This window comes from Schistocerca serialis, chromosome 6, assembly GCF_023864345.2.
Source record: "Schistocerca serialis cubense isolate TAMUIC-IGC-003099 chromosome 6, iqSchSeri2.2, whole genome shotgun sequence".
Classification (NCBI taxonomy): Eukaryota; Metazoa; Arthropoda; class Insecta; order Orthoptera; family Acrididae; genus Schistocerca; species Schistocerca serialis.
In genome coordinates, this window is record NC_064643.1 from 522,920,395 (window position 1) to 522,946,185 (window position 25,791).

A 25,791-nucleotide genomic window follows, 5' to 3' on the forward strand; every position below is an offset into this window, starting at 1 on the left:
ATTTCACTAACACAGAAACAGGTCAGTAACTAAGATGCAGGACGGGTGTAGTTCTGTATTGTTTCGGGAATATGTTACCATTCCATGACGGACCGACTCGTGCTGTGGAAGCTGCTGTTTTCCTAGACGACAACGTCCGTGCTCACAGGGCTGTACTCATGTGATCCTGGTTGGCGAACTCTCAGGCATCCTCTAGCATCCGAGTGGCCCGGTAAGTCATCCGATACTAATCCTGTAGAATATACCTGCTGGGACTACACAGCTGGAAATAAAATATATGCAAAACTCCAACGACTGTGTTCAGGGGCACTACGGGTATAATATGGGCACACTGAGGGTTTGTACTGTTAATGATTCTTATGTCACGGTCATCGGAGATCAGACGGCGTTTGGGGCTTGTCTGTGCACCACTCCGTTTTGACTGAGCTGGCAATACCTGAGCTGAGTTCAGAGGTGAACAATGTTTGCAGCTTTCACTCTAGTGGAAAACCATACCACACCGACGAGTATCTACTCAAGTTGGACAGCTTGAGCCATGTGAATGGGGTCGCATTGTAGGCCTGCAGGAAGCTAGACGGATATACCGTCGCATTGCTCCACATATAGGTCACAGTGTGTCAGTGGTGCTCAATATGTTTCAAATGGCTCTGAGCACTATAGGACTTAATTTCTGAGGTTATCAGTCCCCTAAAACTTAGAACAACGTCAACCTAACTAACCTAAGGACATCACACACACCCATGCCCAAGGCAGTATTCGAACCTGCGATCGTAGCGGTCGCGCGGTTCCAGAATGTAGTGCCTAGAACCGCTCGGCCACTCCGGCCGGCGTCAGTGGTGTGTTAACGGTAGTCTGTGGAACCTTCCCACACCTATAGATCGGGTTCTGGACCTCCACTTAGTAGAGACGCATGTCAAGATCAAAGCATTATGTGGGAAACGATCGACGACCGAGTATCATCCAGGGACGATATCTAGCCACGTACTGCCCATGCTCTGTCGCCAGTGACCACTGACGACCGTCTGTCTGCAGCAGTATTAACACCGCGTGTGCATCTGGCCAGGTTACCACTGACACCACAGTATGCCGGCTGTTTCTACTCTGGTGCCATTAGAGAGCTGACTCGAGAGTAGAATGGCTCTCTGTTGTGTTCAGTGATGAAAGTATGGTGTGTCTGTAATGGAGTGATGCACATACGTGTGTGTGGCGTAGACGTAGTGAGCCGCCTACTGCAGAATACGTTCGCCACGACACACAGGACGCATCCCAGGCTTCATGGTATGGAGCTTTTTCACTTGCAGCTCACGCCGGCCGTGGTGGCCGAACGGTTCTAGTCGCTTCAGTCCGGAACCGCACGACTGCTACGGTCGCGGGTTAAAATCCTGTCTAGGGCATGGATGTGTGTGATTTCCTTGGGTTAGTTAGGTTTAAGTAGTTCTAGGTTCTAGGGGACTGATATTCTCAGATGTAAAGTCTCATAGTGCTCAGAGCCATCTGAACTATTTTTTTTGCAGCTCGCTGTCACATTTGGTGTTTCTGCAGGATAAAGTAACCAGTGCTCACTACATTGCACAGGTTACCAATTTCTTACACAGAAGAGGGATGTGCTTTTTCAGCAGGAAAATGCACGTCCACATACGGAAGCTGCGACTCAGAGAGCTCTTTTTGGAGTAAAACAATTGCGCTGGCCAGCAAGATCTTCAGCTCTCTCGCCAGTTGAACGGGTATGAGAACTTATTTGTTATCCAGGTCCCACGAGAATCATTCCCGAATTGCAATAAAAGGCGCAAGGTACTTGGTACAACACGACTGGAAAGAATGGGAAATTTTGGAACTTGTGGGAACACTGTGAGGTAATTGGTGCCGATTCACATATAGAATGCTGCTCTCACTGTCTAGCCATTTAGTAAATAGCACGGAACAGTGGAACGGTGCGCAGCGGGTCTTTGCGGCAAAAGCCCATTGCAGGAATGGAAGTGTAGAGGCCGCACCTTGAGAATTTCGGCTTCATATCAATATCGAGCTGCATGGTGGTGTTCCACGCGCCAAGTCATCGAGTGGCGTTATAGACTACTACCTTTTTGAAGATAATGGTGGGTGCACAACCGCTGTAACGTGCGTTCAGTACGCTGCCGCCACGGACAGTGAACTGCCCGTTTTACTGCCAGCTGCTGGTTTCAGCATTACAGAGCTGCGACATATACAGCAGTGTTATCGATGGGAGCTGAGCGACGATTATTTGGTAACCGTGTCAGCGCAAAAGATCGTGACATTGCATGGACCCCAAGACCGCCTGAACTGGCAGCGTGTGACTTTTTCCCGTGGGGTCAGCTCAATACCGAGGTTTACCTTACTGCTACCAACGAAGAACTTAAAGCAAGAGTACGAGAGGAAATCTGCAGGATTACTATTGAAATGTTAGATCAGGCCATGTATAACGTTTTTGCCGGGTTGCAGGAATATGTGCGCTAGGGGGAAGCTCATCTGTAGCATGGTAGTCAAGAAATAAAAATTCTTGTGACAATCAGTAATGGCATACTCTGTGCTATAAACTGACATAAATAAATATGTGTAAAGTAAATGTGCTCATCCATTAAACTACATTCCAAAATTTCCTATTCTTTCGAGTCACCCTGTACAATATATCGCAGAATGTCATTCGGCACGTTCGGCAGCTTCATTATGGTTTCCGTGTGAGAATAAACAACTGCGTTGCCGCCAGAAGATGGTGCACTGTGTATTGATGCAACTGTTTGGACACCGCTTGCTGACCTGTGTGTTTCGTTTGCTCTGAATATGATATCATATGTTGCTCACATAAACACCTACCTGTCAGTTCACTTCTCACTAAAATGACCTCGTCTTTGAGGGTGGTTTTGCTGGCATCCTATTTCGAATAGCGGGTAAACGTAGCAGTCAACATCCCCACAATTTTGCAGCCCTCTAGGAGGGCTAAAGTCTAGATCAGGGCAAGCGGCAGTCACGGAGGTGTTTATCGACTGCTCATAGGTAGGCAACGCGTCGGTTTCGCGTAGTCATTGGCATGATTCTTTGACATAACCAATGATAGGCGACATGAGTGGGAATGTATTTCTAATGCCGAAATTTAAACCATTATCTTGTTTGGTATTTTTCGGTGCATCTGTGATTATTATGACAGCGAGTGCTATATAGTGGACTGACGTTCGTGCATGTCTCATGGGTTAATTGCAGAGACACGAAAATGTATCTAATGTGGTGGTGAAGCGAATACGCAATCGATCTGCTCGAGCACATTGAGTGAGTGGACCAATGTTTTTTTAATTAAATCATGGCAGAAGGCAGGCGGACCAATGCTTATGCGTAATAGAGTAGCACGTCCGATGTATTAATAAACATTGATCCACCTACCTTCTACTAATGATTTAATTATAAAAAGCGTTATTCCACATACATATTCCCAAGATTTATTTAAAAGACATTGATCCACCTACCTCCTCCTATGATTAAAAAAATATTGATCCACCAACCATCTCCAACTATTTAATCAAAGAAACATTGATGCAGCTACTCAGTGTGTTCACACAGATCGATTGCGTACTAACACAGAGCAGCGAAATATTTTACTGCGTTTTTTAATATATCATGGGATTGCGACGCTGTCCTTGTTTTGCAGATTCTAGCACAGTTTAAACAGTTGCGACTCAAACAAGGGACAATTAAATTTACAATCCTCGTTTAAAGCAATGTTTCACGCTTTTGTGACCTGTATTTTTTGTCGAATTTCAACACTAGAACTTGTGTTTCATGGCTATTCATGATGGCCCATTGACTTGACCAATTTTTTCCGCTGTGGTTGTGTCTGTAGCAAGGACCAGCAATTATTGGCAGCGGTATAGATAGGGTACTAATCTACACTATGTGGTCAAAAGTATCCAGCACCCACAAAAACATGCGTTTCTCTTATTCGGTGCATTGTGTTACCACCTACTGCCAGGCACTCCATATCAGCGACCTGAGTAGTCATTAGACTTCTTGAGAGAGCTGAATGGGAGAATGGGGCGCTCCGCGTGAAACGTCCCCTTTTTAAAAATTTATATACGACTGTGCTTAAACTGACACAATATTTTTAGCGCAACGCAATCTGACTTTCAAAAATCCCTACAAAAAAATGGCCCGGACTAACATTAACCTATGCGTTTCACAAATCGCTTACCTCACAAAAATCTTGGTTACTCGAACTACTGCAATACAGCGAGCGCCACTACTGCCAGCTAAATAAAAGATTCAAACTATGGAAGGCACTAACTACTGATAGGGATAGTTAGCAAATGAAGGATATTAATAGAGAACAAACAATGTATTTACCTTAATATCATCAAAAGTCATAATATATATAGGAGTTCATAACATCCATTCTTACAAATATCAAAACTCCGCCATTTCTCTCTCCACATCCACCACTGCTGGCGGCTCACCTCCAACTGCGCAACGCTACGCGCTGTTCACATCCTCCAGCTGCCGCTGCCCAACACTACAATGGCAGACAACAATGCAAACTAGCCACAGACTGCACACAGCACAGCCAGTGATTTTCATGCAGAGCGCTACGTAACGTTGCCAATAAGAAAACATAAACAGCCTACTTACACGCGGAACTCACGGACTTCAATCGTGGTCAGGTGATTGGGTGTCACTTTTGTCTACATCTGTACGCGAGATTTCCACACCCTTTATCATCCCAATGTCCACTGTTACCGATGTGATAGTGAAATGGAAACGTGAAGGGACACGTACAGCAGAAAAGCGTACAGGTCGAACTCGTCTGCTGGCTGACAGAGACCGTCGACAGTTGAAGAGGTTCGTAATGTGTAATGGGCAGACATCTATGCAGACCATCATACACGAATTAGAAAATGCCTCAGGATCCACTGTAAGTACTATGACACTTAGGCGGAAGGTGAGAAAACTTGGATTTCATGGTCGAGCGGCTGCTCATAAGCCACACATCACACCAGTAAATGCCAAACGACGCCTCGCTTGGTGTAAGGAGCGTAAACATTGGACGACTAAATAGTGGAGAAACGTTGTATGGACTGACGAATAACCTTACATAATCTGGTACACAGTGTGGGTGCGGCGAATGCCCGGTGAACGTCATCTGCTGCGTGAGTAGTGCCTACAGTAAAATTCGGAGGCGGTGGTATTATGGTGTGTACGTGTTTTTGATGGAGGGGGCTTTCACCCCTTGTTGTTTTGCGTGGCACCATCACAGCATATGCGTACGTTGGTGTTTTAACCACCTTCTTGCTTCGCACTGTTGAAGAGCAATTCGGGGATGGCGATTGTATCTTTCAACGCGATCGAACACCTATTCATAATGCACGGCCTGTGGCGGAGTGGTTGCACGACAATAACATCCCTGTAATGGACTGGCCTGCACAGAGCCGTGGCCTGAATCCTATAGAACACCTTTGAGATGTTTTGGACTGCCGACTTCGTGCCAGGCCTCACCGACCGACATAGATACCTCTCCTAAGTGCCCCACACCGTGAAGAATGGGCTGCCATTCCCCAAGAAATCTTCCAGCACCTGACTGACCGTATGCCAGCGAGAGTAGAAGCTGTCATCAAGGCTAAGGTGGGACAACACCATATTGAATTCCAGCATTACCGATTGGGAGGGGGGGGGGGCGAGAACTTGTAATGTAAGTCATTTTCAGCCAGGTTTGATCACATAGTGTAGCTCCCCTGATGGATCGGCACTGTATAGCTGGATCGACGCTCGTGCACGAAGCAGTTTAGATTCGTGTACGTACCGGTGGCGGGCCATAGGTTGGCGGCGGGGTGGGCCGTCCATAGGGCGGCGTAGTGACCGGCGGGCCGACCGGGTAGGTGACGGGCGGCTGGGGGTAGGTGGGCCTCGTGGGCGGCGGCGGCGTGCCGTACGAGGGCGTCGTCTGCGGCTGCCGGTAGCCTGGCGTCGTCGGCGTCGTGAACGGCACCTTGGGCGTCGGGTAGTTGTAGCCGCGGTCTGGCGGCAGGTACTGGAACTGGCCCGGCAGCGCCGGCTCCGCCACCGCCACTGCAGCCACCGCGACTGCCACCCACACGCTCTGTAACAGACGGCCGTCCGTATAGCACAGTGCTTGCCAAACTCATTTTATCCAGTGCCAGTACCGACAACTTGGGGCGGCACCTTGGGCCGCATACACTGATCCGCCAGAACGTTATGACCACCGACCTTCTATTGATATAAATCCGTCCAATCAATAGCAGCGTCACATGGCGAAGAATGACGGCTAGTCAGACACACGCACGGTGCATATAGCATCAGTGAGCGTGTTGTCCGTTTGTAGAGTGGGTAAGGTGCACGATCTATCTGAGTCTCACCGTGCGCAGATTGTGATGGCCCGGTGGTTCGGAACGAGCATTTCGGAAACTGCACGACTTGTCGAGTGTTCCAGGAGTGCTGTGACGAGTGTCCTCAAAACGTGGCGAAATCAAAGTGAAACCACGTCCAGACGTAGTGGTTTTGGTCGGCCACCCCTCATTAGAGACGGAACTCGTAGGCTGGGCGTGCTGGTTAAACAGGACAGGCTACGAACTGTGGCGGAACTAACATTAGACTTCAGTGCTAGACAGAGTACAAGTGTATCTGAACACACAGTGCACCTAACACTCTTAACGATGGGTCTCTGCTGCCAACGACCCATCCCTGTACCAATGTTGACAAAAAGACATCGACGACTACGACTGATATGGGCACGTACTGGACATTGGCGCAGTGGCTGAGCGTTGCATGGTCTGATGAATCCTGATATCTTCTTCACACTGCTTGAAGGAGGATGCGAACCCGTCGTCTTCCAGGGGGAACACGTCCTTGACACCTGTACTGCGGGACAGGGACAAGATGACGGCGGCCTCGTTTACCATCCATTCACGTGGGCATCCACGGGTCTGGTGGAACTCGTGCAAGACCATGACGGCCAATGAGTATTGTACACTGGTTGCAGACCACGTACGCCTCTTCGTGACTGTCATGTTTCCCGACGCAGTTGCATTTTTCAACGCCACGTCACAAGCCCAGGAGTGTGATGGAGTAGTTCGAGGAACACAGTGGCGACTTCCAAGTAATCTGCTGTCCAATTACTGGCCAGATCTTAACAATATCGAACACATCTGGAATATGATTGGGGCGTCAGAGCTCATGGCCCGCCTCCGCGGAATTTAAGGGAATCAGGTGACTTGCGTGTGCAAGTGTGCTGCCGACTCCCTCCAGCGACCTACCAACACCTCATTGCTTCCACGCCTCGATGCGTCGCCGCTGTTATCCGTGACAAAGGTGGACGTACCAGCTATTAGGCAGGTGGTCATAATGCTCTGGCTCATCAATCTTATTAAGAATTAGTAACCTTGATAAAGGAAGCAAGACTAACGAAAAATCAGGTCACGCATATAGGATTTTTCGATCTGGAAAAGGCGTTCGCCAATATCAAATAGTGCAAGATGTTCGAAATTCTGAGGAAAACAGGGGTAAGCTATAGGAAAAGATGGGTAATATAAAACAGTAGAAGAGCCAAGAGGATACAACAGGGGTGGGAGACGAAGAACGGAGTGCTTGGATCAGAAAGGGTATAAGGCAGGGATTTCGTCCTTCATCCCTAATGTTCTATCAGTATATCGAAGAAGCAATTTCGCAATTAAAAGGAAGGTTAAAGAGCGGAATTAACATTTAAGGTGAAAGGATATCAGTGGTAAGATTCGACGTTCATGTCACCGTTGTGACCTTAGTTGAGCTTCAAAAACCCTACAAGTACAGATCATTGGATTCGTCTCAATAGCTGCTATCAGAAAATAAGTACAAAACTGTAGCATCCCATTTAAGAAAACAAAGTTGACCATATCTCTAAAGCGACCCCACCTATCAACAAGAAACCAACGTCATATCATGGTCCCCGTTGTCCTATGCAACTTTTGTCCCACAAGCTTTTCACCTCCTATCATACTTTCGAAGTTATTCTAGGTGCCAATACTTAGTGACTCACCCTGTACATGGTCCGTGGTGCATCACAGTTGCCTTGGTGCCGGTTTTGGATAGCGCCATTTTGCCAGGCGCGGTATACTTTAACCACTGCGCCAGTTTCGCAACTGCTTCCACCCTTGGCCCGAAAGTCAATGACGATGCCCTTTTGGACGTCAGATAAATCACTCCGTTTCTCTTTTACGACAATGACTGCACTGTCTTCCGCATCCCACTATACACCTTCTATATACTCTCCACTGTTAGTGCTGCCACATGCCGTACGTGCGTGAGTATTGCACGTTGAAGTCACAGTAATAGACAGGACGGTGTATTATCGCCACGCGGGGTAGCCGGGCGGTCTCAGGTGGCTTGTCACATTTCGCCCAACTCCCCCCGTCGGAGGTTCGAGTCATCCCTGAGACATCGGTGTTCTAAGTAGGCTGTTTAGGTTTTTATGTTGGTAACGCCATGTAGCGCTCTATATGAAAATCACTGACTGTGCTGTGTGCAGTCTGTGGCTGGTTTACATTGTTGGAATTTGCTATTGTAGTGTTGGGCAGTTGGATGTGAACAGCGTGTAGCGTTGCGCAGTTGGAGATGAGCCGCCAGCAGTGGTGGAAGTGCTCAGAGAGATGGCGGAGTTTTGAGAGTGGATGATCTGGAAGGGTGTCCATCAGAAAGAGTAAATTTGTAAGACTGGGTGTCATGAACTGATATATATATATATATATATATATATATATATATATATATATATATATATAATGACTTTTGAACACTATTAAGGTAAATACATTGTTTGTTCTCTATCAAAATCTTTCATTTTCTAACTATGCCTATCAGTAGTTAGTGCCTTCAGTAGTTAGAATCTTTTATTTAGCTGGCAGTATTGGCGTTCGCTGTATTGCAGTAGTTCGAATAATGAAGTTTTTTGTGAGGTAAGTGATTCATGAAAGGTATAGGTTATTGTTAGTCAGGGCCATTATTTTGTAGGGGTTTTTGATTTTTGAAAGTCAGATTGTGTAGCACTAAAAATACTGTGTGTCAGTTTAAGCACATTCATTTATGACTTTTCTAAGGGGACGTTTCATAAGGGACGTTTCATATGGCGACCCTGCCAGGATTCGAACCTGGAATGTTGTCCATAGCGTTTAAGTTAGATTAAGTAATGTGTAAGCCTAGGGATGGATGACATCGGCAGTTTGGTTCATTAGCAAGTTACCACAATTTCCAAGAAAATTGTGGTGTATTATCGACGAATACCAGAGTCTATAAAAGTCGCAGAAAGTAGTGGAAGAGTCCTTTGTGAAAACTGCATTATAAGAGAAATCTCACGGCGGGAGTAAAAAATGCTCTCAGAGGCTAGTAATGTAAATGGTATTGCCGAAGTTTGGATGTTCAGCTATACAAGTGTACGCATGCCGAACGAAATGACTTGACGCTTTACACCCTATTCGGTCATTCATTCACACAAATCATAGAAAATATAAATCATTATTATTAGAAGGGGATTTGAAACCAAAATGGGCGTTTAGTATCTCTAGCACTGAGCAGTCTCGGCCGGTGGCCATATGTGATGAAGTAGTGTCAAGTCAATAACTGTAGGCGTGATAAACTTTCATTGTTTATAATCAGGTAAGGTACTAGTCTAAGTTGGGTACGACTATTACGGTGATATAGCAAATTATAGGTACGTGAAGCTTTTTTTAATATTTTCGACAAATGAAAGGAAAGATGGCTTTAATATGGACGCAGTACTACAGGTTGAGTGAATGGAACACTCCTTCCTTGCTGTCATCTTGTGCGGAAGTCCTTAAATCTCTTCCGCGCAGACGTTATATTTTGAGGCGGTGACGCGTTCGTGGAGTCACGCGGCCCGCAGTGTGGCGGGGTTCTCCAGGGAACACATTCGTCAAGAAGGCCTGCACGCTGAGTAGACGAGAGAGAGATAGGCGATGCTGGAATGCAAGGCTGCAGCCTCCGCACCTCCGCCCTCCACCCTCCCCCCCCCTTCCCCCCCGCATGTCGTCTGTCGCTGTTTACCGTCTGCACACACTGCGGACTCCCGAGGAGATGCACACTGCAGAAAATTATCCGTCTGATCCGATAAGCCGCCTGGCCGCCGGTTGCCATCCTCTCGCTCATTACGGCCTCCGCAGCCTTCTGCTTGCGGACCTGGGGCTAACCGTTGCCAGCATGACGGGCTCACCGCTTCCTTTCATAATCGTGTCTGTGCCAGTCTCACAGCTTGATGCATTATTACGAATGCGAACAAGCTGCTCATCTACCGTCTATAGTCTGTACCACTGGTTATAGTTTTGTAATGTTGAATAGGAAATTTCTCGGATTGGGTTTGTCCTATTATGTTATAAGTGATTTGACACAATGTTGCAACTACGAAATAACAACATCCGTCAATATTTTAGCTCCAGTGCAGAATGTGCCATCGTGTACCCGGTAGTTCGTAGCATCTGCTAAATCGCTCTTTAGAATGTGTTGTACTGCTTAGATAGGATTTAATATGGAATAGAATCGTGCTGGGGGTTAGTTGTTTCCCAGAATCATGATGTAAGTCGCTTGCTCTTAGTTTTGTTTCTGACTTTTTTGTGATGTTCCTAAACGTTAACTGTCCAGTTTCGTGTCATCGGGACACTAAAACTGTATACATGACGTTCTCGACACCACTGTCACCGCAACTGTTTACCAGCATACGAATTAGTGAGCCTTCCGATGAGGCACAATAAGATCCAGGGTAAAAGGTACGGATTCGGTGTGCCATCACTTTCTGTCTTTCGGAACTACACACTCATTATTTCAGTAAGATCCTTCTTGATGCAATTTCGTAGGTTTCGCGATCGGAGCCAGTTTCCATAAAATTCTTCAGGTAAATGTAAAATGAGGTACCATTGTTCAGGTGACTTTCATCATTTAATAGAGTACTTTGAGTTGTAGGCCACCTCAGGTAAAATAATGTACAATCAAAAAAAAATGGAATAATTACGTTTCTTTTTAACGTCGTCTTCTTTCGGATAGTACTTCTGTTATTTCAACTACTAACCTTGATTATTATTATCGCATTTTGTCTCGGAGCTGCTCCTTCGTTTCTTTTGAGCCGGGAGTACCTATTTCATTAACGGTCATACATCTACATCTTCATCCATACACCACAAGCCACCTGACGGTGTGTGGCGGAGGGTACTTTGAATACCTCTATCGGTTCTCCCTTCTATTCCAGTCTCGTGTTGTTCGTGGAAAGAAAGATTGTCGGTATGCCTCTGTGAAGGCTCTAATCTCTCTGATTTTATCCTCATGGTCCCTTCGCGAGATATACGTAGGAGGGGACAATATACTGCTTGACTCCTTGGTGAAGGTATGTTCTCGAAACTTCAACAAAAGCCCGTACCGAACTACCGAGCGTCTCTCCTGCAGAGTCTTCCACTGGAGTTTATCTATCATCTCCGTAACGCTGTCGCGATTATTAAATGATCCTGTAACTAAGCGCGCTGCTCTCCGTTGGATCTTCTCTATCTCTTCTATTAACCCTATCTGGTACGGATCCCACACTGATGAACAATATTCAAGCAGTGGGCGAACAAGTGTTCTATAACCTACTTCCTTTGTTTTCAGTTGAAGTGGCATTTAGTGTCCATTCAGAAACACACAAGGTGATTCAGTGAAAAGAGCATTAAAATGGATTGTCTGCTAACATGCTTACAGAATTACACCAGTGGTATTCGCTTTAATGTCAACAGAAAAGCCTGAAAGCCATGGACCTTATTCAGTTTTTCTATATTCTTTTCTGTTTCCAATATTCGTTTGGCACGAACGTATTTTCTTCTTTCATTCATATTTCCTATATTTCTATAAACCCTTTTATCTTTAGCGGCATGCACCCCATAGCCTACCATGTTGCGATGTGTTCCAGTTTTACATTGTGAGATACGCGTTTTTTGCAATCTGTGATTCGTGCCAGTCGGTAGGTAGTTGCTTTCTCTGAGAAACTGGATGCAGTCCATTCACTGAAATACACTCCTGGAAATGGAAAAAAGAACACATTGACACCGGTGTGTCAGACCCACCATACTTGCTCCAGACACTGCGAGAGGGCTGTACAAGCAATGATCACACGCACGGCACAGCGGACACACCAGGAACCGCGGTGTTGGCCGTCGAATGGCGCTAGCTGCGCAGCATTTGTGCACCGCCGCCGTCAGTGTCAGCCAGTTTGCCGTGGCATACGGAGCTCCATCGCAGTCTTTAACACTGGCAGCATGCCGCGACAGCGTGGACGTGAACCGTATGTGCAGTTGACGGACTTTGAGCGAGGGCGTATAGTGGGCATGCGGGAGGCCGGGTGGACGTACCGCCGAATTGCTCAACACGTGGGGCGTGAGGTCTCCACAGTACATCGATGTTGTCGCCAGTGGTCGGCGGAAGGTGCACGTGCCCGTCGACCTGGGACCGGACCGCAGCGACGCACGGATGCACGCCAAGACCGTAGGATCCTACGCAGTAGGGGACCGCACCGCCACTTCCCAGCAAATTAGGGACACTGTTGCTCCTGGGGTATCGGCGAGGACCATTCGCAACCGTCTCCATGAAGCTGGGCTACGGTCCCGCACACCGTTAGGCCGCCTTCCGCTCACGCCCCAACATCGTGCAGCCCGCCTCCAGTGGTGTCGCGACAGGCGTGAATGGAGGGACGAATGGAGACGTGTCGTCTTCAGCGATGAGAGTCGCTTCTGCCTTGGTGCCAATGATGGTCGTATGCGTGTTTGGCGCCGTGCAGGTGAGCGCCACAATCAGGACTGCATACGACCGAGGCACACAGGGCCAACACCCGGCATCATGGTGTGGGGAGCGATCTCCTACACTGGCCGTACACCACTGGTGATCGTCGAGGGGACACTGAACAGTGCACGGTACATCCAAACCGTCATCGAACCCATCGTTCTCCCATTCCTAGACCGGCAAGGGAACTTGCTGTTCCAACAGGACAATGCACGTCCGCATGTATCCCGTGCCAGCCAACGTGCTCTAGAAGGTGTAAGTCAACTACCCTGGCCAGCAAGATCTCCGGATCTGTCCCCCATTGAGCATGTTTGGGACTGAATGAAGCGTCGTCTCACGCGGTCTGCACGTCCAGCACGAACGCTGGTCCAACTGAGGCGCCAGGTGGACATGGCATGGCAAGCCGTTCCACAGGACTACATCCAGCATCTCTACGATCGTCTCCATGGGAGAATAGCAGCCTGCATTGCTGCGAAAGGTGGATATACACTGTACTAGTGCCGACATTGTGCATGCTCTGTTGCCTGTGTCTATGTGCCTGTGGATCTGTCAGTGTGATCATGTGATGTATCTGACCCCAGGAATGTGTCAATAAAGTTTCCCCTTCCTGGGACAATGAATTCACGGTGTTCTTATTTCAATTTCCAGGAGTGTATTTAAACTTCATCACTGTCTTGCATTTTTCGCTGTTCCAGTAACGTCCGCTCGATACAGGAAAAGCGCTGTTTTTCTTCCAATGGTGTCAGAACCAGTTGCTTTATTGAAAAAATGAAATGAAATGATCGTTTGACATTGTTGGCCGGGAGGCCCCATGCGGGGAAGTTCGGCCGCCGTATTGCAAGTCCTTCTTAGTTGACGCCACTTCGGCGACTTGCGAGTCAATGATGATGAAATGACGATGAAGAACACCCAGTCATCACGAGGCAGAGAAAATCCCTGACCCCGCCGGGAATCGAACCCGGGACCCCGTGCGCCGGAAGCGAGAACGCTACCGCAAAACCACGAGCTGCGGACTGCCTTATTGATAAGTAATTATTATCATACACTGAAGATTTATCTGAGGATAGAATTAAAACCTCTGATCATGAGGTAAGTTATCCAAACCTAGGACTAACTGCGTAACAGGCATGAATGTAGAGTAAATCATGTGCATGCTCCTTTAATGACCAGCGTAATTCAGTGTATTGTTATTTGGAACGCTTACCCTCTACATCTGATAATAATTCGTTTTTCTAGTCTTTTGCGTGGGTTTCTCATGTTCAGTGTGTTAGCCGCTGAATGTAAACGCTTATTCTTATATATCAACGGCTCACTTGGAACTACTTTACAACATTCCTATCAGTTTTAGCCTGCTGTCTTACAAATCAATAAAATCTCCTTGTAACTATGGATCATTGCAAAACTCCAGTCGAGGGTTATTTTCTTATTCAGCCGGTAGGAATAGTGAGCGTGGTATAGCATTGGAAATGAAGTTTTCTGTTGACTTTAAGGCGAATACCAATGGTGTAATTCTGTAAGCATGTTTGCAGACAATCCATTCTAATGCTCTTTGCCCTGAATCACCTTGTGTGTTTCTGAATGGACGCTAAATGCCACTTCAACTCAAAATACCAATGCCATTGAGGTAGATTTGCAATTTAAAGCGTTTCTGGGATGGTGGGCGGTGTCCAGCTGCGTGCAAGGCATAGCAAGCTACAAACAGACGTCCGCCCTCAAACCAGTTGCGCAATGTACGAGAAATAAGTGTCCCTGAGGGTCTCTTCGCGTCCTACCACTACCGGCTCCAACACGTGAGGTATATTAGCGCTGATTAACGTAGCGGAGATACAACACACCGTCCTAAATCACTTCTACTTTGTTCTGCTTACCAGACCATTGATTTCATTTGATAACGCTTTGTTCCTAGCAACTAAAACCTTAATCATTCATTTTATAAGACGTGTGAATTCCTCTCAGATTAAATGTATTGTATTTTTTTTAACGTTTCACGCTCTTTCTTTGATCTCTAGGTACCTATCGGAGGCTGAAAGTCAGAAAGTATTTCCTGCACTTCACCCCACACCGCATTTACTAACTGCGAAGAACAGAGTAGTGATGCCAAAGGAAGTGCTTGAAATCAAAATAAACCAGAAATCGCATAAGGAAAACGTGCTTACATAAACTCACCTAGTCCCTATGTTTGATAATCCACAGTGAGTTACAGTAATTATGTTGTTTACTTGATGCACACAAGAAGGAATGTATTTTTGAGGGGACAGTGCAGTTTTCCTCTTGTGCTGTTACGTAAGAAGTAAGGCTGTTGGTAGAAACTATATGCAAATATTATTAAGGCAATTAATTATTTTACTTGGTAATTGATAATTTTTCAGGATTTAGCCACTAAACATTTTTCAGTACCCACATCCTCAATGTTCTAACCGCTACTAGCGCCACTGACCATCATGTCGTTTACCGAGTGATGACCCATAGAGACCACACCTTATCCACCTACATTACTAACATATGCACGGCTGCTCCGAATCTGTATTTTATTGATGGCGTTGGTTTAGCTATGCTTTACATGATGACTTTGTCTCCTTCCCACAGCGCAGCAGCTCTCAAAGCAAACCCATAACGCTATCATCCTTTAAAGCGTTTTTGCTTGTTCATATTTAATAGTCTTACAATAAGGTGCTTTCAATAGTTTGGTGCTGCAAGAAGTGAATGCTTATTGAAAAATATTAACGGAATCGACTACAACAAAACCTGTTATCTGACTATATTGCTAGGATAACACACTTCTATCTCAGTAGCTGAGTGCCCAGAGTGGCTGACTGCCATACGGAGGACCCAGGATTAACTGCCACTACTGCTAAGGATTTTTCCTTGTGGGAGGACCAGAACGGGGGTGACTGAGCCTCGAGATACCAACTGAGGAGCTACTTGACCGAGCAGTATCGGCTCCACGGTCTGTGCAGCTGGAAGAGCGGCTTGCGGACTACACGGCCTTCCATACCACATCCTAATGACGTCATTGGCTGATGATGACATGACCGTGGGTCTGTCTCCATTGCCCCATATAAGGCCAGAATGCCGGATCTGAGCTTATAAGACACCGTTACATTCTCAGGAGTCGGGTGAGAGCGTGAAAACACGGCATGGAAAAATAGGTGAAGACGAACTGTACTAATCTCCACTATAACTCGGGGTTGTTGGGATGATAGTCCCGATGTCATTTAATCCTCTGGGGTGATGTTGACCCTAGGAAAGGATGGAACATTAAGCATAGCTTTGGAACGGTCTGAGTAGTTTTTACCAAACTTACTTCACCTATGAATTACTAGATGAAAATATACTTTGGTGTCAAGATACTCCAAAAATACCTAATGATGAGAGTGGGAGGAAAGAAAGGAAAAGCATAACTCCGGAGGTCATACAGAAATGTCAACCTAATTTAGTAGAGATAGCGCCGACTATCTACGATAGGACATCCCTGGCGCCCATATTTGGAGTGATGGGAAGGTAAACGCGGTCATTAGTAACATATAACTGAGGAATGCTTTGGAAGTTTTTATCAATGTCGTTATGAGTATGAATTGCACCTAAAATAAATACTATTGAGGGTAAGACACCGGTAAAATTCTTAAATGAGTGTCATGAATATCAAGAGGATGAATCTATAAAAGACCTTACTTTGTAATTTTTATACTGTAACTGTACTTTTGAAAAGTATGAATAACCTAAGTCTCCTTTTACTGTAGGCATTCAGGGTGATTCTACATGTACCGGTACCGTTGTTGCTAAGACCGAAGGGTAGGCAACTTTGAGAGGCGGCAGTGTGGACCAAAACAAGAAAAAAGTCTAGTGAATATAACCTCTATTATGCATACGTGAAAAGCTATGAGCACTTGTTTATCTTTGGTACTGTGAAAGAGGTATCTTCTAATGATCAAGTGCTCCTAGCTCTTAAAGTACGTGTTTTAGAACCCATGTTTACCGGACATGTTACCTTTTATTGGTCCATACTACCACCTCTGAAAGTTACCTACTCTACAGTCTTAGCAACAACCGTACCTGCACATGTGTTCCACAGTCAGTCATATAAGAACGATTTTCGCTTGCAACATTTGAGCTGGTCGTTTCCGGATCAGTGTCCTTCCTCCCTTTTCCAATCAACTCTAACACACAAACCAGGTAGTGAACAAGATTCCTGATGGAGTCGACATCAACAGTGCAAAGAGTTCGCTAGAGCATGGCTGATTTGAGTGGATTGATTCTCCACGGGTCGTTGGCCTTCGTACCGGAGGAGAACGAACTAACAACACTGTACTCTCTCGTGCTCGCCAGCTGGCTGGCGGCCTTGATCTGCTCCTGGCGCGAAACGAGAGCAGGCAGAAGGCCGCTGAACCCGCCGCCCGTGGCCACGCCCACCTCTGGCGCTGGTGTCGCGGCCGCTGCTCCAGTTAGCTCGGCTTTTAGATTAGTTAGTACCCGGCCGGCTTCCGGCGGGAGCGTGCGGTCCGTTGTAGCTCGGTGGCCGCTGCAGCTGCTGTGTGTGTCTCTGCGACCTTGTTATTCTCACAGCCGAACTGGGACTGCGCTCCACAGCCTTTGTCGAAGCCGTCCTTTGTGTCTTTTACTTCTCGGCAGCACGCAACGCTTCACGAGGATGCGTCTCGACTACTGCTGCTTCTGACTTCCAGTGACACACATCTCTATATTCATTTTCCGGTTTTGATTTCTTTGGTCTTTAAAACCTCTCTTCGCAGCAGTCGTCACCTACACCCAGATGAATAGCTATATTTAATGGTGTAAGAAAGTGTCATATTTTGAAAACTAGTCATTGTTGAAGTACTACGGATGCTGCTACATTTCTGCGATTTGAAATGACGAGATGTTGTGTGACAAGTTGTTGAGGATACGACAAGGCGTGTGTTTAAGATATAAAGATCTAGTGCTCTCCATCTCACTGCTTTGAAAGTTGTGTATTTTGAATCGTGTCACACTACAGCATGGCAGGAAATATTCGGGAATTTCTGCTATTAGCGAAAAGTTTTCTGTTTTACGCCGCTGATGTACTGACTAATAATACTGTGACGTCTAAAGATGCAAAACTTTGACAGTGCAGTATAAGTGCCTGATTAGGACGGAATGTACAAATTCAGTATTGAAGTTCCTCGTAGCCTAAAGCAAGTCGTCATCTAAATAAAGCTTAATTTAAAATGTTTGGAAGCATTAATTTATACATTACATAAATATCACTACATAAATAAATGTTAATGAGCATTACGGTAGAATGCACCGCCTAACATTTAAATGAAATTTACTTGTGCATCGCTGGGCAGGTGATGTGTTTCCTACTCCTTACAATGTACGTGATAATCTGTAATATTCGTCATCACGTAATCAATGTCACAGATATTCACACAAATGCATGATACGTTTCGACTTCTTCACCATTTTTATCGAATATGCATATTTTACATCGGTAAATATATCTTTGGCTGTAATCTTACACGATTAAAACTAACAAATAATGCAATTTCATTTGTCTCATATAGTTCACATAGAGCGTCTTGAACTACTGAAATGTGAAGCTCTCAGTCCAGCTACCTGCTATTTCGTATACAGAAACACAGAAATTAGAGCGAAAGAATATAATTTAAAAAATTAGCCAAAGGTCCCGAGTTAGAATCTCGGTGCGGCACACAGTTTTAATCCGCCAGGAAGTTTCATATCAGCGCACACTCCGCTGCAGAGTGAAAATCTCATTCTGGAATATAATTTACATTGCTGATACGTTTCCTTTGCTCTCATACGACCTAGACAAAGGCGGAACTTCAAGTTTCTGCAGTTGTTGATGATGTCCTGCAATGTATGGACACTCATTCACGTGCAGAAACATACTGAAAATTTCTGTAAAATGCTTCTCCCTGTAAGTCCACAGAAATGTGACTTCGCTTCTTTTGTTTTCTGAGATTTATTGAAATGAATTGCTTGCCTGTATTTTATGGCTGGACGTTTTTCCTCAACTGTTCGGAAAAAGGAAACCAGCTAAAAATATCCAAAATTCAGTCAAATGGTGGGTTACTGTGAAAATAGATGTCTGCCGAATACAACGTGCGTGAAATATCATTTTAGGATGATTCTGAAAACAGCTGCGTTGTTGAAGGAAGTAGACGATGATGTCATGTTACTTGTGAAACGCAAACTAATCGTAGCAATTTCGTCAACTAAATGGTGTATGGTTTCGATAGTGCGTAGCTTCATTAGAGTTCAAAATCCTTTACCAGGTTTTAGGCTCGTTCTCACTGCGTCTTCTCATGTTCACCAACTTCCAAGGCACAACACTTCCGGTATAGTAATTTTGGGTGAATCTATCGTTGCATGAGACTAGTAATCTTTCTCGTATCAATCACTAGCAGGAGCTAATAAGAATTTCGGTTACTTGTTATGGTCCGCCTCGGTGTCGTAAAGGTAAGGTGTGTTGTTTCAAACTGTTCTTCGCCCATCTTGATTCCCTTTGTACTGGTTTTCCGAGATGACTTGAGACAATTTTCGGGACACTTTCTAAAACAAGACATATCGGCTTTCCTGCTACACTCTTCTCGGAGCTCCTCATCCAAGTGCCATTATTTGTATGTGAGCGCCAACATAATCAGAGGCTTCAATCCTTTATCCTTTTCTTAGATGCAACGTTTCATAGAAAAAAGTATTTCACACTATTAAAATGTATTTAAACTTCGACATCAGAAAAAATTCGTATCTGCGCTAGTTTCACGACACGTGACTTGCCGCAGCAATGAGTAGCTCGGTCTGTGAGGTATCGCATATTTTAATGCAATACTTAAATCCATGACGGCCTAGTGCATATGATTTTGATAAAACAACTACTGCACTTCATCCCTATTTGCGTAAATTATGGATAGGAAATTATCTGTCTTACTTGCCATCAAAGCAACTGAGGATTAAAGTCAAGGTTATGGTTCCTACCTGAAAACCTTTCCTTGTGATGAGAGACAAGACTGTATTTGCTATAATACGCTATACCTATCTGTGAAAGTATTCCTATAAACTTTAAAACTTTATCAACTGCAGTAAGAGATGCGTCAGTTCTGTGAGTTTCGGCTGTTACTCTGTTGGAAATGGGATACTGTAACTTCCATCCTCTCTGACGACTCTTGGACGGACACATTTCCCCACTGCGAGATCGTTACGAGTGGATCACAATTAGCTGCACATGTATCGTGAACAATCGTTGAAAGGTAAAACGTGCTGTAAGATATACGAAGCATATTCTTTATCTGCTTTTGTATACACGCTCGGGATGCTTGCCGCAATAGGAACTGTTTCCGTACACGCCAGTGATAAAATGTTGATGGGAAACTGATACTAAACAGGAAAGTACGTATGCAAGTAAGCAGTAAGCTAGAAAGTGCCATAAAAGATTTATGTGTGACTCAGGACGAATGGATGGATTCCACATTGCTTAGTGTTGGTGGAGACTAAAGGCCGATGTACTACATACAGATTTTTTCTAATGTGATGCCGGCCGCGATGGACGAGCGGTTCTAGGCGCATCTGTCCGGAGCCGTGCGAGTGCTACGGTCGCAGGTTCGAATCCTGCCTCGGGCATGGATGTGTGTGATGTCCTTAGGTTAGTTAGGTTTAAGTAGTTCTAAGTTCTATGGGACTGATGACCTTTTATGTTAAGTCCCATAGTGCTCAGAGCCATTTGAACCATCTAATGTGATAGTCGTTTTTTATGCAATAGTTGCATTACCTATTTCGTGACGTAATACAGTAGGCACGTTGTACATGTGGTTTAGTAAAAATTAAGGCTACGTATGTACTGAAAATTGCATATATGGTCCAATACGTACTGTGTCGAAAAATTCATGATTTGGACTGTTCTTCTCGCATTAATTTCTTGCTTCCAGACGTCGGTCTGCCATATTAAGAAGTTAGACAAATTAAAGGTAAACATGTTTTCAGCTGAAAGTCAAATATAGTAGTTCAAGTGTGGCTCGTTGTGACCTCTAAGAGCAAAAGTGCTTCTACTGTCGACACCGGATTGCAGTCGGTACTGTGAGAGAAATGGAAAATGAAAGGGCATGACTGAGTGCTATTGAGGCGGAAACTAGTGCTGGCCCGAGACCGAGACAGCTGTTCCTCACGGGCGAAAGCGCCCTACATCACGAGTGAGGCCGCTTCAATTTCTGCCTCAGGGGCGAAATTGTCTTGCGTAATGACTTTGCAGCTGGGGAAAGACAAGATCTCTTCTACTGTCCGTGGAGATCGAACTTCACCGTCAAACGACCAACATATCGTCAAAAAGAATAAGTAAGAGGGATGTCGCTGGAGCCCTATATTATACATAACAGTATTCCTCCGCTGTCTCTTGTCTCGGCGAAGGAAAATAAGTATCGCTTAACTAAGTCCATTTCTAATTACAAATCGTCACGTCCTCTGTAAAAACTTCCGAAGTTACTTAGTCCAATGAACTTAAATATTACATTTCATATTTAAATCACGTCTTGAGAGCTATCCCTGTAAAAAAAAAAAAAAAAAAAAAAAAGACTACACAGTGCTTAGCCGTTTCTCGTTTTGAAGAGGTTTATTGCGTAACTACCAGTGTAGGCCTATACAACTGACGTTTGACCTCTTATAGAACTACGGAACAAACTCTTTGATGGTGTGGAATGATTTTCCCGGAGACCAGCAATATACTCCGTAGGCCTCAACATGAATTAGGCAAACAGTGATATTGTGGAATCCGCTTCACTATGTGCTCCCAAGACAACATGAAGACCTCAGATGGCGGCGCCCATGCTGATTCTGCGCTCCTTGCCTGCCCAGAGTATGTGATACAGCCGTCTAGTGAACAAAATAAAAGTTATGCAGTACTGGACTGGCCCTATGACGGAGTCAGGATGTCGTAGTACTTATCTAAACGTGGCGCAATCGACAGATGTCAGATACCTCGCTATCCGCTAAAGAGCCATTATTGTTCACTGCAAATGCAAAAGATTTGGCTGATCAAGTCGAAAGACCCATGAAGCGAATCGCGGATGATGTCGTACGTAAGGAAATAGCAACTCCAGAAAATTATTCACAAATGCTTGTAACCTTGAGAAGGACTGACACTGGGTGCAGAGATTAGCAGTCAACTTACAGTACGAACACTAACTTACTACGCATAAAGTCTAGGAAGGATGTACTAATGATTAATTACACGACTGGCAATCAGTGAGTGTGAAAAGTTGTAGTCAATAAATAGTTAATGTGTGAAGAGATTTATAGTGAAACGACTATAACTAACTATAGTAAATGTGGATGCCATGGACAGATTCAAACGAAGAATGTTAATGAAATGTAATTCATTCACTTAATATGTTTCTTACAAAATTCAGTTTCGGCCGATAATTAACTATAGTCTGGGATATTTTCCGTGTAGAATTTATAGAGGAAATGCAGATGATCGAAAGAGGCACTGCACATTTTGTCACGGTTTCATTTTGTAAGTATGAGAGTATTCATCCAACTGCAGTGGAAGATGTTACAAGGAAGGCGTTGTGCATCGCGTATAGGTTTTCTGTTGAAATTCATCGTTCGTACGTTCAAATAACAGTCATGCTACGCATTACGTCCTCCCACATACTCGTATACCTTGTGAAATGTCCCGAACCGTAGACTTAGAGATTTTAGAGCAATAGATTTTTTCTACGCCCCACTCTCGTGAATGGAGCTATAAGTGGGGAAACGATAGTGGTGGACGAAATACACTGGGTACTAGCCTGACCATTACAGTTGAGCATTTAACGATTGTAAGTAACCGAGGGTGTTCGCTAAACCGGCTGATGACACATTTCAGAAATAAAGTCGTGAATGTAAATTGTTTGAGATCCATAGTATTATAGAACCTTATCACAATCATCACCATCGTTGATGTTGTTGGCCAAGAGACCACTTGATGTACAGTTATTTGAAGACGAGTGACTGGTAAGAATCGAGTGTAGTGTTATGTCTGAGGTGTTAACGTAGGATGCGAGACGAGTGGTGGAGGGGTGAGGGGTGAGGGGTGGGGGGGGGGGGAAGAGGAGATACTTCGAAAAGTATGGCACATCCATGTAGCCTGATAGATGACCCTTAACTGTCTCCACTAGGTTTCAGTTTCATTGCAAAAGTGAATTAACGCTATGGTTGTACTGAGATCATTAGGCAGACCCTAATATTAGTCGGACAAGGGCCACAGTGGGAGTAGTCCATTACTGAAAAGAATCCATCCTGGAATTCGCTTGAAGTGATTCGAGAACGGCAGGAAACCAAATTAAGAACAGGTGAGCCGTCCGTACTTGTAGTTTCATAAAGGAGACCATGATAGACTCTGTTACCTAAAGAGAAAAAGAGAAAAATCCATGTGCTGTCTGTAAAAAGACACCAAAGACCTTCCACTTTATCGGTCTTGGGAGTTAAAGATGTACCAGAGTTTATTTGTATACTTTACTAGTTTAGAACGTTCTATAACCTTACGGAAATTGGAAATTTGTGGTAAGGACTATGGGATCAAACTGCTGAGGTCATCGGCCCTTAGACTTACACACTGCTTAATCTAACTAACCTACGCTAAGGACAACACACACACCCGTGCCCGAGGGAGGCCTCAAAACGCAGAAGGGGGCGGGGGGGGGGGGGGGGGGGGAGCATATAGCGTTACAACTCATCTTATTATTGACATGCACAATTTGTCTTATCCCACTGCAAAAGAGCGAAGCTAACGTCCGTATTTCTGATGTTAATACAGAATTTCTAATTATCTAGTTTTTTGTCGTAAACTATCGATATATATGCCATAATGCATAGTTAATACAGAAACAGCCACAGAATGTCCTAAGGGTTGCAAAGGAACTGCAGATAACAATACTTGTGCATTCGTTACTATGTTTAGAACCTGCAGCTCATTTTAATACACCAGGGAAATGATTATATGCATTTACTTAACGGTCTCTCTTGTTTATGGTTTTTCATTTACGGTTACGCATTGGAGATTCCGATTATGAAATTTCTGTTGTTAATAGAGACCTCACTATCAATCTAATGAGTGTAAATGCTTCGCGAACTGAATTTTTATTTTCTGAACTCCGAATTCATTTAGATATCGAGATTCAAGCCAGCTGTTTCAGCGCTGTTAGGAAGTAGTACGAGTTTAAGGATTTGAAGAAGAACATTGTGCAGATCACACTAGATTTTCATTGCTTCTTCTATTAACATTAATGCGCACATAACCAGCTTAACTGGTGCATTTGTGTTAAAGCGAGCTCTCTGAATAGTGCATACAGAAATGTTCCGAGTGAAAGCGGACAGTATGTCATGTAGAGCTGACGTCAAATCCCCGTCTTCTCCTCGCACTCAGGCTGGGTCGCTGACCATTTCTGAGGTTTCCTTCCTTCCCTACTCAGTTAGTCATTCCAGTATTTGCGATAAGGAAAGGTTTTTGCAGAAGAGATGAATTGATACTAAAGTTCTATTTTTTTACTTCTTTCAGCAGATTTGTATTTTTAAATAGATAACTAAATGTAACTCCTATCGACATAGATATTCTTTTTAGTGAACACTTTTTAGACTGTTTTATCGTCGACTTTCAGTTTCACCAATTCAGTAGAAAATTCTTCATCTCTGTGTACATACTTTACCGAACATTGTCATTAATCTGTGCTGTTTATTATTATTTTGTTGTATTCCATCATGTTCCCATTAATTACTCCTTTCCTGTACTAGTCTGACAAATACAGAAAGTCTTAGATGGTGTAACAGCTCTACCCTCATTTTGATGCTAGTTTTCCAAATCATAAATATTCATTGTTTCCACTCTTTCTCGTTTCATGGTCGTCATTCAGTGGTGCATTATAGACATGTCGTCTGAACTCCATTTTGCAAGTATGTCATCATAAGAAATAAATGACAAAGCTGCTGTCTGATGAATAGAATTATCAGTATAAAGTCTAGCAAAAAATTCGTAATTTTATACTTTTTTATTGGATTCTTTTCTGTAAATAAAAATATTATGGAAGTGAAACTTGGACGATAAATGGTTTGGACAAGAAGAGAATAGAAGCTTTCGAAATGTGGTGCTACAGAAGAATGCTGAAGATTAGATGGGTAGATCACATAACTAATGAGGAAGTATTGAATAGGATTGGGGAGAAGAGACGTTTGTGGCACAACTTGAGCAGAAGAAGGGATCGTTTGGTAGGACATGTTCTGAGGCATCAAGGGATCACCAATTTAGTATTGGAGGGCAGCGTGGAGGGTAAAAATTGTAGAGGGAGACCAAGAGATGAATACACTAAGCAGATTCAGAAGGATGTAGGTTGCAGTAGGTACTGGGAGATGAAGAAGCTTGCACAGGATAGAGTAGCATGGAGAGCTGCATCAAACCAGTCTCAGGACTCAAGACCAGAACAACAACAAAATAAAAATATCACCTCTCGAGGCAAAGGTTGCTCAAGGATCTGTGGTGCCCTTTCCTAAGAGGTATTACAACTGGCCTAGAGCACCGAGTGTCAGAATTGCCTACTGTGATAACTGCTCGCCCCCTTGGATAGTTTCCTACGTCATACCAAATGGTGACGCTGCAATAAGCAGGATGACGTACTGCACATTGGCAGACTATGATTAGGAGCCAGGAAGAGCCTTGAGCCTTCATATTAATAGTGAGAGAAAACAAGTACGCGGCTGATGACCTCCACCTGAGGCGTTCGTTTTCATTTTGACTAATGAGACTACATCAGCAGAAAGCGGCGCGAAGCCTTCAACCGCACAGCAGGTACGTGCGCGAAACGTGATGTGTGAAGACAGTCCGTTGGAATTATGCGCCCTAATGCTTGTTTATGTAACTGTTCTTCTCTTGCTTGTGAAAGATCCGCTATAAGGTATCCAAGAACGGTGACACTGTCATTATGACATTCCATCCGTGTTCTGGAGGAGAAGACGTCAGATAACATGCTGGCCGTGGTC

General features: G+C 44.6%; 1 protein-coding gene across 1 annotated transcript in view; it reads right to left on the reverse strand.

Moving 5' to 3' along the window:
* The window catches only part of LOC126483919 (uncharacterized), a 68,953-nt gene that overhangs the window by 39,642 nt on the left and 3,520 nt on the right, over positions 1-25,791 (reverse strand). Inside the window, exon 2 of the mRNA XM_050107195.1 lies at positions 5,798-6,094. Within this exon, the coding sequence (XP_049963152.1) occupies positions 5,798-6,094 (297 nt within the window). The remainder of the gene's footprint in view (positions 1-5,797; positions 6,095-25,791) is intronic.